The 15,632-nt window shown below is 54.5% G+C and overlaps 1 protein-coding gene across 1 annotated transcript; it reads right to left on the minus strand.

Annotated features, from left to right (window-relative positions):
• Positions 1 to 1,322: 1,322 nt before the first annotated feature.
• NCLIV_011150 (conserved hypothetical protein) lies at positions 1,323 to 10,831 on the minus strand (the record flags this gene model as incomplete). The annotated part of the gene is made up of 11 exons (XM_003880631.1): positions 1,323 to 1,407; positions 1,999 to 2,173; positions 2,670 to 2,738; positions 3,005 to 3,062; positions 3,466 to 3,857; positions 4,574 to 4,635; positions 4,934 to 5,000; positions 5,808 to 5,885; positions 6,315 to 6,412; positions 7,154 to 8,661; positions 9,059 to 10,831. 11 exons carry the CDS (start codon positions 10,829 to 10,831, stop codon positions 1,323 to 1,325), a joined length of 4,365 nt encoding a protein of 1,454 aa, XP_003880680.1.
• Positions 10,832 to 15,632: the final 4,801 nt, after the last annotated feature.

Genomic DNA, 15,632 nt, shown 5'->3' on the forward strand with positions numbered 1-15,632 from the left:
AAGAGCCAGGAGGTTGCGTCTGTCCTCTATCTAAAAAAAGTTTTTTGAACTGGAAGACGCGTTCGCGACACTAGGTGAAATGTAGAAACAGCGAGAGTGCAACACTCCGTGACATGCGAGGCGCGAGGCGACAAGCGCCTTCTTGCTTCTTAGACTGCCTTTCGAAAAAGGTGTTTCGAGAGACAAACGCCTTCGCTCTTCTTTGTGTGCCAAACAGCAGAAATGTTTAAAGGGAGTCGTAGGGACAACTCGAGTTTGTGGCTAGGAAGCTTCCAAAAGGAAGAGAGGTTTGACAATAGAGAGGCGTTTTTCGTCTCTAACACAGCCAAGTGCTGTTTTTCGTAGACGGCAAACGAGCAACCCATGTCGTTGACAACGGAGAGCGGAGAGGGAACGGGATCATGGCGAGGCACGGACGATTGCTTCGTAGGAAGAAAGATGCTGGAGGCACCGCAGCGACAAGAGAGACGACAGACGATCAGAAAGACCAGAAGGAGAGAGGGATAAACAGAGGGGAGAGGCAGGAGCCGAAGACTCCCCAGAGAGAGGAGGAAGATACGGGAAGCGCCAAGAGAAAGACGGCGGAAGTCGCTGGACTGCGAGATGAAGGTAAAAGCCGAAACGTGGAGCAAGCGGGATTCCGAGGCAAAGACGCCAGAGCTCGAGAGACGCCCGGCGAAAGGAGAGCAGAGGGCTCTGTCTCAGCGGAACGACGAAGTCAAACTTCAAAAAGGAAACACCGCGACAGAGCCGGGACACACAATTGGAGGAAAGCGTGAAAGAGGAGAGGCGGCATGTCTTGCGCAGGTTGGACGTGGAAACCGGAACGCGAGAAGAGGTGAATCGGGAAACGCCAGAGGAAGGGAAGCCAGGGGTTTGGGGTTCTGGAGAAGAGACAAGAAGTTTGAAATCGTCACATCAGAAGACGTTTCCCGGTTTGGGTGTGTGCGGGAGACCTTAGAGACAGGGCACCCCCCTTTGCCAGGGACAGCGCAGAAACCTGGGCCGCCTCGGAGACACAGAGGTAAGAAAAAGCGTCGCGAAAGAGGAGAGGGAAAAGAGTCTGGAGAGAGACGGGAATCGAGATGTGGACTCTGGAGAGAGGTTTCCTTCTGGGCTCCCCGCGAACGAAAGTCGCGATCCAGTCGAAGAAAGGGACGCAATGCGGCGTCTTATTCGCGCGGCGCGCGCCTCGAGACCGTCCTTCGCATGCTTTTCTTTCGAGGCGGAGCACACGCCTCGCGTGAACGCCAAAGCGTGGAACGCAGACAGAGGCTTCCCCTTCGTCTTTGGCAAGTGGGAAACGCTCGAGTATTTTGAGATTAAGGCTGCTTGCCGTAGCCGCCGTAGCGGAAAGTCATCACTTTGCTCATGCGCGTCAACGTGCCGTCGCTTTGAACGCCTCGGCTGGCCGAAGAAAAAACAGCAGAGCGGAGCGCGGAACGGCGGTTTCCCAGACGCGTGGAGATAGGGGGGGGGCGAGACACACGGGAGGAGAAGGAGACACACACGAGAGGAGGAGACACACACGAGAGGAGAAGGAGACACACATGAGAGGAGAAGGAGACACCGGAGAGAAGAGAGAGAGACAGAAGAGAACAAAGAGACAGAGGAGAGGAGAAGGAGAGAACGACACTGCGGCGACGGCGAAGCGAGAAGGGCCAGGCGAGAGTCGTGAGACCGCGACAGGAGCGGCAGAGAAGAAAAGAGAAACAGAGACACACACGGCTTCAGCGTCTCAAGAAAAGAAACAGAGACACGCAACACAAGTATATTTATACGAACGCAGTGGGGTCTTAGGTGAGAGAATGTGCGCAGTGCGCTGCGAAATCGTTTGTGCGCGTTCGAAAGTCAAGGCCGCCGAGCACATGCAGCAAGCGAGAGCGACTGAAAAGCAAGAACGCGACAGCAAAAGAGAAAATCAAGAACGCGACAGCAAAAGAGAGAAGCTCTGTTTTGTCGCTCAACGGTGTTCTGTTTGTGCTTTGGGTCTCTCACGTTGCCAGTCTATTGAGTTCTTCCGTCTGTTGCATGTCGTAGAATCCTGGAGGCGCGTCACCAGCGGCGTGTCCTCGCGCCGCGCGTTTCCGGAAGTCTGTTCTCTCCCCTCGCTCGTTGCGAGGGTCGCTGACGCCGGCATCCGGCAAGACGACAATATCGATGGAGTACGGAACTGACAGAAAAAAGAAAAGACGCGAGAAACCAATGAGAGCAGAGCTCCCGCGGCCGAGGGCGTGTGCATGTCTTCCCGCTTGGACCTCTAAACGCTGCTGTCACAGGCGCCTCAGAAACGCGGGAGTGAGAATGGAGATTCAGACAACCGAGAGCTCGAGAGAGAGACTTAACTGAATGGGTTTTGAGATACAGTTCAAGAGTCTAAAGCGGCCTCTCACCTATAGTCATATACCGAGAGAAGACACGCGATCTATGCACAGACATACACATAGACTAAGCATCTACACATCTACGTATATATATATATATATATATATATTTAAATGTTTATATGGATACATATATATACATATATATACGAATATAGTGATATATATAAGTATATATATATATATATATATATAAGTATATATGTATGTATATATTTATATGCATTTGCACGTGGCACAAACGGATGTGTGCGTCTGAGAGTGTTACTTTGGAAAGAGACTCACAGACGGAGATTTCGTTGAGGACCCGGTAGCCGAGAAGGTGCGCGACAGCGGCTACCTGGAAATGCAGTCCTGGCGAAGGCAGAGGAGACAGAAAGGGAAAAGGAAAATGCACGAGAGAAGAGAGACGGGAGAAGAAAGATGAGAGGAGAGCAAAGAGAGTCAAAAACACATTTGAAGGCGAAAGCAAGACAACAAGACAAGCAAAGCGAGGGAAACAGGAGGGAAGAACTGAAGCGAAGAAGAAAGGGGAGACAGGTCGGTTCGCCTCCGCCTTTTGGCTCTTCTTTGAAATTTCCCTCGCCTTTTCGTCTCTTCTCTCACTCGCGGTTTCTCACCTGAGGGCACAATCTTCGCGCGCGAGTCGGTCCGGCTCTTGCAGAACAATTGATCTGCCTGGAAACGAAAAACACAAAACCAAAAACAAACTCATACGGAAACTACAACTGAACCTTTCCCCTAAACGACAAAACCACTTGCGGTACTCAAACACAAACCACGTTCTGTTTCGTGCCATGCTCTCTTATCTTTCCTCTTTCCTCCCCCGTGTTCCCACTCTCCCTCCTTTTCCCGTCTTTTCCTTCCTTTCTCTCTCTCTCCTTTCTCTTTCTCTCTCCCCCCTTTCTCTCTCCTCTTTTTCTCCCTCCTTTTTCTCCCTCCTTTCTCTCTCTTCTTTTCTCTCTTTCTCTCTCTCCTCTCTCCCTCTTCCTCTCTTTTTCTCCCTTCGCTCTCTCCCTTTTTGTCCCTCCGTTTTCTCTCGCGCTTCCTCCGTTTTCTCTTTCTCTTTCTCTGTTCTTACCAAGAACTTCAGTCCTGTCGACCACTGCGCGGGAGGCGTGTCGAGGACCTCAGGCGGCGGGCGAACCGCCCATGCGAGTTCGCGGCCGCCGTCTTTCTTGGCCCCAGTGGAAATCCATTTTTTCTGGAACTCGGGGCGAATGTACGAGCTCATGTCGACACCTGTGAGGCGGTGCTTGCGAGCGTTCTCGACGGCACGCAGGTGATCCGAAATAGTCAAAAACGAGCAGGGAAAGATCGCGCGCGCGCACGTCGTCAGCATCGCTTCTCCGTGGCGCTTGAGCGGCGACTCGTGCAGTCGAGTCAAAATCTTGTTCAGCAGCTCTGCCGAGCCTGTCGCTGCTTCGTAGATCGCGTCTTGACAAACCAACGAGAAGAGAAGGGTGGTGAGACCTGACACCGCAAGCGCAAACGCGCCAAGCAAATGCATCGCATGAGTGTCTCGCCGCGAGAGAAACAGAATGACGCAGAGCTGGCCATCAACGGAGTCACAAAGGCGGAAAAGCGACACAAGCGACAGACCGGAAAACAGGGAGACACTCCTGCTGCGGCCTTTTGTCAAGGCCAATCTTCGACGGAGAAAACGCCAAAACACTGCCACCGCTTCACGGCCTGGATCGGAAGTCGCGGATCCTCGTATATGTTCGACTCAAAGAATGGCCAAGAGAGTTTTGTCTCCTGCGGTTGGTTTCTTGTGCTCCAGCGTGAATCACCAAATGTCTCGCAGTCTGCTTCGATCCTCATCGATGTATTTTTGGGCCTCTCTCCTTCCTCGCCCGACTCGTTCCTTTGTTCCCAAGTGTCTCTAGAGAGATGTGCATCGAGAGGTGATATGCATTGCAAGGCATGTGGAGCGGGAGAAAGAGAAAGACGGAGAGAAGATAGAAAAATAGAGAACGATGGGTTGGGTAGGTAGATACACAGAGGTAGAGATATAGAGATAAAGAGATAGCTATAGGAAGATCGAATAACATACAGAGAGAGACAGAGAGACAGAGAGCTAGAGACAATACACAAAGACATACAGGTGTCCTTGTGTGTTTGAACTCAGAGTACTCGCGTCACTGTGTGGGTGAGTTATTTAGACCACTTCACTTGTCTCCACTGACCTTGAGTTGAGAGACTGTTGAAGAACAAGGAGTTCGAGATCCAGTTCCCCTGCGTCATCGCCCTGGTGTGTGCACAAAGAAAAATGGAACAAGAGGAAAGAAAGGAAAGCTCAACTGTCGTATTCAGACGCTCGGATGCACTCATTCGCACGCATTCGAGGGAGATTCGATATATCTATATATATAGACACATGTGCATGTCTGTATGTCTTTACGTCTGTAAATCTCTTTGAAGGCGAGTCCGCACATCTAAGTATGCGTAAATGTTCATGTTTTGAGACAGATGATTCTACGAGGTCATTGTTTTGCTGAAGAGACTCAGCGCGAGAAGTCTGTCTCTTTGCCTCTTCCTTCCTTTACCTTATCACTGATTCCTCTCTCATTCCGAGAGCTGCCATGGAAAGGATCACACTCGAAACCGCGATACCTGAAGAGGTACGTGGACACATGCACTCGAAGAAAATAGGTGGAAGCCGATGCAAAGGCCAACCTCGGTCCTCGAAGGTCGTCTGTGAAGAAGCGACTGTTTTTTGCCGCTCGATAATAACACGCGTTGTTCCGCGTCTTTTGCTCCGTCACGCATTTTCTACGTGGCCAGGGACCGACGACACCAGACCAACAGAGAACCGCGCACTGTCTACCGAGCTCTGTATCGAAGTCGCGCGCGGCCAGCGTGCACATGCCCATATACATACAGATAGACATAGATGCATACAACATAAATATATATATATACATATATATGGATATACATATATATATGGATATATATATATATATATATATATCCGTGTATGCGGTGGAGGTTTGCATGTATCTGTTCCTGTAGATTGCCTCTGTGTGTGTTCGGCACGTTGTGCTTGTTCTCCCTGCACGTGTGGAAACAGCAGTAGCTGTGCGTATCGACCCGCAGGCGTTCAGACGACCCTGTGTTCGATGTCGCAGTGAGAAAGTGTGCAATGCCGAGGCAACACAGAGAAAGGGACAGTCGCTGGAACGGCGCGACAGAGACACAAGGGAGAGACGCCGGCAGAGAGGCACTCTCGCCAAGTCGCTGCGTGCCAAAAGGAGAGATCGGGGAGAGAAAAGGTGAACGTTTCCTAGAAAGACGGGAACCTCGCGAAGCTGCGGCGTCGCCCCCCCACAAATCCCGACGCTTCAACACGTCTTTTGCAGACGCATTTAAAACTCTTCCTTGTCGAGAGTTAATCCCCAGGACTTCCGGAAACCTTACTTGACGCGCCTTGGTGGCGGCGATGCATGAATTCGTTGACCAGTCCACGAACGACTTCTTTGTCATCGAAGCGAAAATCTGAGCATCAGACAACAGTTGACAAGCACGCGGTGATTCGTGCGTGCAGACTGAGATGCGAGGAAACGCCTTCGAGTGCCGTCTGAGCCAGAGACGAGGAAGTCCACGAATCACCGACAGCGCCCGCATGCGGCCATCCGACGCAGGACTTGCACGCAGGCCGCGCGAGAGAGACGCTGCCTTCCACGATGGCGTGCGCTCGCCGTCTACTGAATCTCGCACGAGTTTCAGCTCACAGACGTGCAGTTTCTCGCCTCTCTCCGGTTTCTCGCGTGACGATCCAGGGCGTTCGAGGCGAGGCTCCACTGTCTCCGCTTCCACGTGCGGAGCCTCGATTCCCTTCTTTTAACAGCTACGTTCGCGCTTTTAGGGCCTTTCAGGATCGCTCAGAGCCGCAAACACGACAGGCGTGTGTCGCCCTCGACTTACACGAGAAGGCGTTCAGCGCCATGCTGATTTGGTGAGACTCGAACTCGGGCAACAACTTGAGAATCCTCGGTTTGAGCTGGAAGAAGAAACGTCCGTGCCTTGCGAGAAGACACGCAGCAAAAAACACCGAGGAAAAAGCAAATGCGCATCCTCTCCCGGTCACCTCTTCCCCACACCAGGTCGCAGTCCATACGTACATACACATACATACATACATACATACATACATACATACATACATACGCATATACATAGACATACATATACATATACATACATATACATATACATACATATACATACATATACATATACATACATATACATATACATACATATACATACATATACATACATATACATACATATACATACATATACATACATATACATACATATACATATACATACATATACATACATATACATACATATACATACATATACATATACATACATATACATATACATATACATATACATATACATACATATACATACATATACATATACAACATACATATACATATACATACATATACATACATATACATACATATACATACATATACATATACAACATACATATACATATACATACATATACATACATATATATATATATATATATATATATATATCAGAGATAGAGATAGACAGATGTAGATACGCATCGATGGCTGCGCATTTTTTTTTGTAGCTGGTTCAACAGGTGAGTTGTGGATGGTGCCTTTCGGCTGTTTATGGTCAGCTCCAACTTGTCCGCCTCTCGTCGTGCGTGTTTCTCGTCTCCCGCGCGCTTTTGTTCCGTCTCTTTCCAGCCTAAACTTCTCTCTCACCCTTTGAGGCGAACTTTGCTGTACGCGTTCATGAAACTCGTGATGCCTTGCGGGGTCATGTGTTCCTGTCGGGCGATCAGTTCGGTGATGGCTCGGGTGAAGAGGAGGAAAACAGGGTTGTCGACTTGCGCGGCTCCGGTGTCGGCTCCAGCGTTCACCATGGCGGCGCACACCTTCCGCACATTCGCCCAGTCCACGACATCGTGGCTAAAGTCTGTGGGAGAAGACTCAGATTGAGGGGCGTCTGAGCGCTTCCCGCTCTGCTCGCTGCCCGCAGTCGCGGGTTTCTGCGCGTTAGCGGACGTTTGCCTCGACGCCCACGCCGGGAAGGTTTCGGAGAGCTCCGCGGAGATATCCCGGTCGTCGAGGGGGACGAGCTCAGCGGCGACAACGCGCGCAAACGAATTCAGCAAATTGATCAGCTGCCGAATCTCCTCGTTCCGCAGAGGCGCGAACGGCCGCAGGCCGTCAGCTGTCTCCTCGCCGCACGCCGGCGCGGGCGACGGCGGAAGACTCGCGAGGGAAAAGCCCTCGCCGTCCTGTCCCTTCTCAAGTCGGGAGGCGCCTGAGGCCGCGCCGTGCGTCTTCCCTCCAGTGAACTCCGCCTGCAGCGTCTCTTCGCCGGAGGCGCTCGAAGGTTCACAATCTTCAGTGCGCACAGAGGCGTCTGCACTCGAAACCGGAGAAGCAGAAGACAACGAGTGAGCAGCAGAGCCAGACAAGGAAGGAAAGAAGAGCCGTTTCCACGTCCCGCCGCGTACGGCCGGGTCGAAGTAGGCGACGACATCATCTTTGGTTGACAAGTCGTAGCTGATTTCCGCAGCTTTGAAGAGGTCTAGGCAACTCGCTGGCAGAAACCTTCCTCTCCCTTTGGGGAATCCCAACGCGCCCTCCCAGCCCTCTGCGCGCATCTCGCTCTCCCTCCCTCTCTCGCTCTCTCTCTCTCTCTCTGGTGTGGGGCCGTCTATACCCTGAGGCCCTCCGCCTCGCGGTGTTTGTGGAGCCCGCGCCTCAGCGGCCGCTGCTTGCTCCAAGGCGAGCATTTCGTTGACGTCGATCCAGGTTCCACTCGTGTCGAGGAACTCCTGCTGCCGCCACGCCGTCTTGGGCAGCGCTGTGGCGGCTCGGAGGGCGATGCGATACCAGAGACTGCGGAGGCTTCGCGGGTCACACTCCGCGACGAGGTCTGCAAAGGACGTGGCGCCAGCAGCCGGGGCACTAGCCTCTTCCACCGCCGCGCCTGTGACGATCTTTCCGCGGACGGCAGGCACTCTGCGCTCCGCGCGAGGCGCGAAAGATCCAGAGCCGTCTGACCGCTTCGGGGCGTTCGCAGTCAGCGCGTCGACTTTCTTCACCAGGCTCCCATGCGCAAAGTGGAGGCGCGCGAGAGCATTCGAGACCAGCGTCAGCTGCGCGAAGGAAAAGGCATTCAAGAAATCCGAGGCCCGCTGCGCCAGGACGTTCAGAAAACGAATCGTCGCGGTGTGCAAACCGCACACAGACGTCGCCTGAGAAGCAGCGCAACAACGCAGGGTTTTGAGAGTCACAGGCGCGCGCAAAAAGGGGACGAGGGGAAGGTGAGAAAAAAATAGGAACGAAACACAGCAGGCGAGGGGAAAGCCTGGAGAAAGGGACAAGTGGAACAGCCGAAGGCACGGAAAAACAGACAAACGCAGGGAAAGGAAGAGAAAGGAAGCGGAGAAACCCAAAACCACAGCCGAGAACGAGTGGATGAAACCAGGTTCACGTGAACACTCGACAAACACCCAACGTCGCCACGGACGGAAAAACAGTCAAACGTGTCTCTGTGTGGGTACACGAACAACATATACTACAAACGTATGTGTATGTGCGTGTGTGAGCGATTGTGTTTCCGGTGTGGCGGCTGCGCATCTCTGTTCTCACCAAGACTGTGAGTTGGACGGGAGAAGTTTCGTGTATGTTGAGAATGGTCAGTTGTTCGATGATTGCAACGAGAGTCCGTGTGTTTTCGTTGTTCCAGAAGGAGAGCGAAGGACACGTGCGGGCGAGTTCCGCGACGCTGCCGCCGAGGAACGTCAAGGCCACCATGTGCAGAGCATCCTTTCTGTGGGCGGGTGCGCAGTTTGTGGGGGGTGCGCAGTTTGCGGGAGGTGCGCAGTTTGTGGGGGGTCGCCCAGGATCGGCCGAGTCGGGCCTTCCATGGAAGGCGGCCGGACGCTGCCACGGAATGAAGGAAGCGAGCTGCCGAATCTGGTTTTGTTGCTTGTTGGCGAGATCCTTCTCGTCCCGGCCGGGGCTCTGTCGCGCTGCGAGGCTGAGGTCTGGAAAGGCGGGCGGCGGCAGGCCTTTCTGGCGAGCGTCGTGTTCTCGCGCCTCCTGGGCGAGGAGGAGGAGACGCCGCGGAAGCAGGTGGAAGACGTGGAGTAGCAACAGTTGGTGGTGAAACTCGAGGACCACCAAGTGGCGTAGGAGCATCACGAGTTGCGTGGACGTCAGACTCTCGAGCAAAATCGGCAGCGCCATGCGACCCGGCGCCGCGCCGTCCACGAGCGAGGCCGTGTTGCGCAGCAGCGCCTGCGTGAGCGCGTAGAAGGCTCGCTTCGACTCCGTGAGGTTCTGAAGCGTCGCCGAAGAGGGCGAAGCCCCCGCGGGAACCTTCAGCGCCTTCAGCTTCGTGTACAGGGCGAGGAGCCCGAGAATCTCCTTGGCAGTCATGCGCGTCGCGAACTGGCAAACGCAGTCGTTCGCCTCCGTCCACTCGCATCGCCACGCGCCGACGCTGCCCGACGCGAAGCACGCGTCCTGCGCCTGGTCGTACGGATCGCAGGCGAAAGCGTCTCGGGCAGCGGCGTCTGCGCTGAAACGAGCGGCCGAGGACGCCTGCGAAAAGAGACGCTCAGGCGCCTCCTCCACGAGGCGCCGAACGCGAGCAATCACTTGGAGACGCGGCGCTGGCGGCAACCCCCCTGGGCCACCGCTGGACCGTTCTCGCCTTCCGGGCGAACGGTCCGTCCCTTGGCTTCCGACAGCGCAGGTCGTCACTTGTCCCTCTCTGTTTGGACTCGCGCTGTCTTCCCCGCACGGCTCGCAGGGCGGGGCGTCACGCTGGGCGTTGAGGAATGTCTCCCCTGGGGACGTGTGCGGCGTCTCTCTGAGAGGATCGGCGACCGCGGCGTCGAGTTCGCTCGGGTCGGCGATCCAGATCTCGCGAATCTCTTGCAGCGACGCGTCGTCCTCCAGCGCCAAGTCCAACTGCTCCCTCTCTCCGAGGGCCTTCAGACAGCCTTTTCGGGGCTCGAGGCCCAAGCGACTGGTCCGCGGGAAAGGCTCGCGCGCGTGCAGAACGCTGCGAACACTCGAGAACGCACGCCCAGTCGCGTGCCAAGTCACCTGGTCTCCACCGACTGTCGAAAAGGCGGAGCATCCCACGCGAGTTCCCTTCCGCTGCTCGCGGCCGTTCGCGCCTTCAGCGCCGCTCCCGGCCGACGCAGAAGGACCGCCGCGGTTCGCACTCGCTCTGTCGAAGGCCTGCTGGCGCGTGGGAGGAATGTTCAGGCTGCGACAGATCTCGCCTTGGCCAAAGACCGCCGCCCGCGAAGCGAAGACCCGAGCAGGCGAATGAGGGTGCGCGGAAAAGACCACGAGAGGCCGCGATCGGAGCGGCCCGCAGGGAACCCCCGCGTGAAAGGGATGCATCCTGGACGCAGATGAAGCGTGAGAGGGAGGCTGGGAGTTGTTTTTCCGCCACAGCTCGCAAATCGAAGGAGTCCGCACCGAACCGCGGAAACCACTGTTTTCTGGGGACCACCCCGCTCGAGAGGAGTGTCGCCTAGCTGCGCTGACCTCGCAAACGCCACGCGAGTGTCTCCCCTGGCAGCAGCCTCCGACCTTCTACGTGGACTCTTCCGGAGCCACGCTTGCGGAGAGACTGGAGAGAAGGGTGGGTGCGCCGGCGCAGGTTCGCGCCTAAAAGAAAAGGATGACCAGGAGAGAAGGCCTCGTGGAAGGCTTCCTGCAAACGTGGACAGTCGCTGTCGAGACGCCACGAGTCCCGTGGAGAGCAGAGATGCGGAGGAAGGAACCAAGTCGCGCCGAAAGACCACTGGGGAAAGACGCGCGGTCCTGGAAAGAGAAGCGACAGTGCGGGAGGGATCGAAAGACAAAGCGCCAAACAGAAACGGCCGGAGACTCTCGGGGACGTACAGGGCGTGCGCCTGGCAAGGGCGATGTTCCTCTTTTCCAGCTTTGAATTTCGGGAAATCGGTGGCCGAGCGGTCTGTACATCTCCACTCGGTCCTCTGTCCTCTGTCCTCGCGAGGTGGTGCCTGGCGCCGGCCAGAAAAGCGAGCGCAGCGCACCTCGTCGTCTGTGAAACGGGGTTTCAGGGACTCGACTGTCGTTTGAGTGCGTCGAGAAAAACCGTTCTCCTTTATTCACATCACATCATTCCGACACACAGGCACAAGCCGCGCGCGTTGGACTCGAGCCTCCAGCACGCCCAGCGGGAGCTCAGCCGTCTCGGATGAACAAATGGGCCACGGGGGCGAGATCTGCGGACCGAAAAGACGCCACATGGCGTCCCGCTTTCCCTTCCGTGACTTTGCTCGTTTCTAGCGTTCTCCACTGGAGCGCAGCCATCGGTTCAGGACTTTCCACCGGAGGTTGTCTGCGGGCGAACACAACTGCTTGGCCAGAGCAGCAAGAGAAAGGAAGCGCTCGAGAGAACGCAACGTAACGAAGGCTACCACGGCGGGGTGAGAGCCTGCTTGCGAGAGGAGGTGAACTCATATGATGAGAGAGAGTCCCGAGAGAATGGTCGGCCGCCCAGAGCGGAGGCTTTGTCTGCCGCGCAGGGAAAACGCGACTGGAGATACTGGCGAAGAGGCCTTCTCTCGTTTTCGCGTTTGCTGCTGCGCAGGTGAGCAATAGATGGAAATGCGCTCTTCAGTCAAAACGAACGGGCTGTTGACGCGAACCGTCTTGCGTCTTCTTTGCGCTGGCCGCTGCGAACGCGACCGGAGAGCACGTGCGCAGAAATGTGCCAAAATGCCACCGCTCTGTGGCCCTCCCGCGTAAAAGAAAAGGCAAAAGTTCATGAAGAAGGCGAGACCGTGGTGAGCAAAAGAGCTTCTCACTGGAGAGTCGCACGAGAAACGCGTCGTCTGTGTCTGGGTCCGAAACACGCTGGAGCAGTCACCTGCGCAAACAGCCCGAGTCAACCGCAAAATCAGTGGGCCGGGAGTCGCTTAAGCTGTGCCTCTGTTACGGCTGGGGGGGAAACGTTGACTTTGTTCACGTTTCTTGCACAAGTCTTGCGATCGTTCGTGCTCTGGAAGAAAACAGCTCTTTCGTGCGAGGAAAAACGACGCATACAGCGCGCCGCATACAGAGCCGTCCACCCTGCGGAGCTGAGCTTTGTGGGGCCCTCGAGAAGTTGCTGGATTGCCTCTCAAACGGCCACACGTTTCTTCCAATCGGCAAGTCCCCGGAAACAACGTAAAAGACATTCGGGGCCTCGTTCTGGAGCTTCTCCGAAGGGCCTAGGAGAGACGAGGATGTCTAAGCGATCCACGTAAAGACACGCCCGTATACCACAGCCGACTCATTTGAAACAAGACACCGGGCGATTCCATCTTTCTGTTTGCTTCTTAAGACACGGAAGAGGGAGGTGCTTCAGACGAATCCACAAAGGCGCCGAGAGAACTCCGCTCGCAAGAATATCACTGGGTGTGCAGAGACTTTTCTGCCCCATATGTGCCCACTGGCCATACAGAGAGGGGTCTGGAATGGGCTCCACGCTTCGACATTTCGTTCTCGTCTTTGGTTCTTTTGCTCCGTTTCACGAACGCACGTTCAGGACAAAGTTTCGTGTTAGGGGCACTCGCAGGGGTAGAAGGACTTGGGCGCGTATGGACAGCATGAACATCTACCGGAAGTTAGGAGAGCTGGCCCCGCTCTTTCCAATAGGATGCATCGTCCCGCCTCCTTCACTACCCCACGCTCGCCACGCGTTCTTATCTTCAGCTATGATTTGCATTCCACGGATGCACGCAGATGTACCGGTCACGAAAGAAGCGTCCTAGGGAGACGCAAGTGAACCGTGTCGTGTCGCTTGCTGCGTCAACGGGTGTAAGGCTTCGACTCCGAGAGGCTGCTGCACTCTCTCTATTCAGTCTTAACTGCGAACAGCTTCGCCTGGCAAAGGCGAGAATCCTTCACCCGGCAGGAAACAAGACGAAAACGAGATACCCCGGTCGGCGAAGCACCAGCTGTAAGGGGTAGGACCAATCACTCAAGGTTTGACACTTGTTTCCAGTACAAAGGGCGAGGGCCTCTGATGTAAAGAGCGTCGCTGCAGGCTTCTTGTGCAGCAGTTGTGGGCTGTGACAATTTCCTCTCTCTACTGTGTCGGGTTACGCTTTCTCTGTTCACGCGGGCCGTTAAGGCGACTTACGCTGTGACACGAAGGCCCGGCAACATCTTGCAGCTGAAGAGACGACAGGCCTGCGCCCTTACGCGGCCGACATGGATCAGAATGCTTGTCCTTTCATGAGGCCCCCGCAAATGAGGAAAGACATCCGGTCTGTGGTTTCCTCCAGCGCAATGAGAAACTCTTTTGAAGAAAAGGACGTTTCCTTTCGTAAGCATGTGGCTGGATTCAACCACTCCACTTAAAACTTCGGGTGTTAGCCCTGTCTACAAGACCCCAACACAATCGAACCCATGGGTAGCCGGTAGACTCTGTCTTTGTGTTCGTAGGTAGATCTTCTTTCCAGAAATCGAACGATGCCCCTGATCAGCTTGCTGACGCTGCGGCGCTTTTCGGAGGTCCCAGCATCTCGAAGAGTATCCCATATACTGGGCAAGAGGTAGCGACGAAAGCAATGCCCAGATCATAACCCCTGATTTCAAACGTCATGACAAAAGCAAACACAAAAAAGATCTATGGAATATCTATTGTGGAGTGGGGCGTTGTTCCGTGAAACGCGGGTCGAAGTGCACGTTTTCGGACCACTGGACCCGTTATGGATATGCACCCGTCATGCAGCCGACGGTTCACGGGAAATATCCAAACTGCGAACAGAGGCGTTTCTACATTGCAATCAACGTTCCAGAAGCGGGGCCTACACAAATTCTTGCAAGACGTGATAGCAAGATATGCGCGGGAACATGAGAAGGTTCACAGCCCTTCAGTCCTGTCACATGAGACCGTGGCTGTGCCCAGAGCCAGAATGACAAAGTGGGTTTCTTTGACACTTTTGTTGCAGGTGTTACATTCTACTTCGGCTCGAGACAGAGATCACACCTCAGGTGTCGAAAGGGCTACCAGGTGGATAGAAATTGTAGGTGCCTGCCAAACTTAGCTAAGGGGGTACGCCTGCCAAGCTGTTCGTGGAGAGAGGCGCATCAGCCAACTGTGGTCGAAATCGACGCGAGTTAAACGCATCACATGGGCCCAGACTTTCCGATGCCCTAGAGTTCTTCTAACCAACTGCACGTCATAGGAAAAACCCAGACTGAATGTCCCGTGCACCCCTTGAGATTTAGCAAAGATCTGCGCGTCGCAGTGTGACTGCATGAAACTGCAAGTGCAGTAGCGTGTACTCAGTACCGAATGTACATTCCACGGCAACGCCATAAATGTCGAAGCCGGGGCTCCACGCTCGATCTTCTAGTTGTTGGACCAATCACGAGAGGAACCACCGTTCATTCTCTTCCTCACTTTACCCTGACACCGCTGCACACTTCTGTATCGATTCTTGTTGTCTTAGGTATTAGGATCCTTAGTTCTATTGCCTTCCTTGATGTGTGTCTTTATGCATCAGTGCTGTCTTGAGCATCGCCTCTATCAGGGTTGCAGTACCATCGCCACATGACTGCAACGCATGATCATCCTCTGGGGCCATTTGCGTGTTTGCTGCTTGCGCAGGAGTATCTCCGGAGACACTGTTGAGCGTCTACCTTCGTTGTCATTTTAATCTCGAGTTGGTTTACCTCTGAACCTAAACAGTAGTGACGGCCCGCTGGGGCGTCGGGCATACGCGCGGCAGGTACGAGACTCGAGTGCTTCACAGCGAACATGCCTCTTGGTGCCCTCCCCTTCGTATGAGGGTAGCCAAGTGAAGAGGAGAGAGAACTCGAGTGAAAGTTTCTTTTTTTCCTTTGAAAGTTCGATTGCTCTTGCTCTGTCCTCGCCAATCCCCAGTGGAGAAAGCCCCATACTGCTTTTTATTTGGGGGGGGGAGATTCCTGTTTTCCCTTGCTTTTGCCATCAGTTGTTGTCTGTGACTGAGAGAGCAAATATCTATGCATTCGTGTTCTCTCCACGAACGGGAGCACCATTCGTGGCTGTCGTGAGGCTTCGTTGTGGATGCAGGACGGGCACCGTTCCTCGACGGCCTTCAGGAGCCTCGAGGGTGCACGCAAACTAGGGTGGTTGCCCACAAATCCCTCTCGTGCGTGACGTGGCGGCCAAAGGCCAGAAGAAACCCTATTT

This window comes from Neospora caninum, chromosome IV (assembly GCF_000208865.1).
Source record: "Neospora caninum Liverpool complete genome, chromosome IV".
Classification (NCBI taxonomy): Eukaryota; Apicomplexa; class Conoidasida; order Eucoccidiorida; family Sarcocystidae; genus Neospora; species Neospora caninum.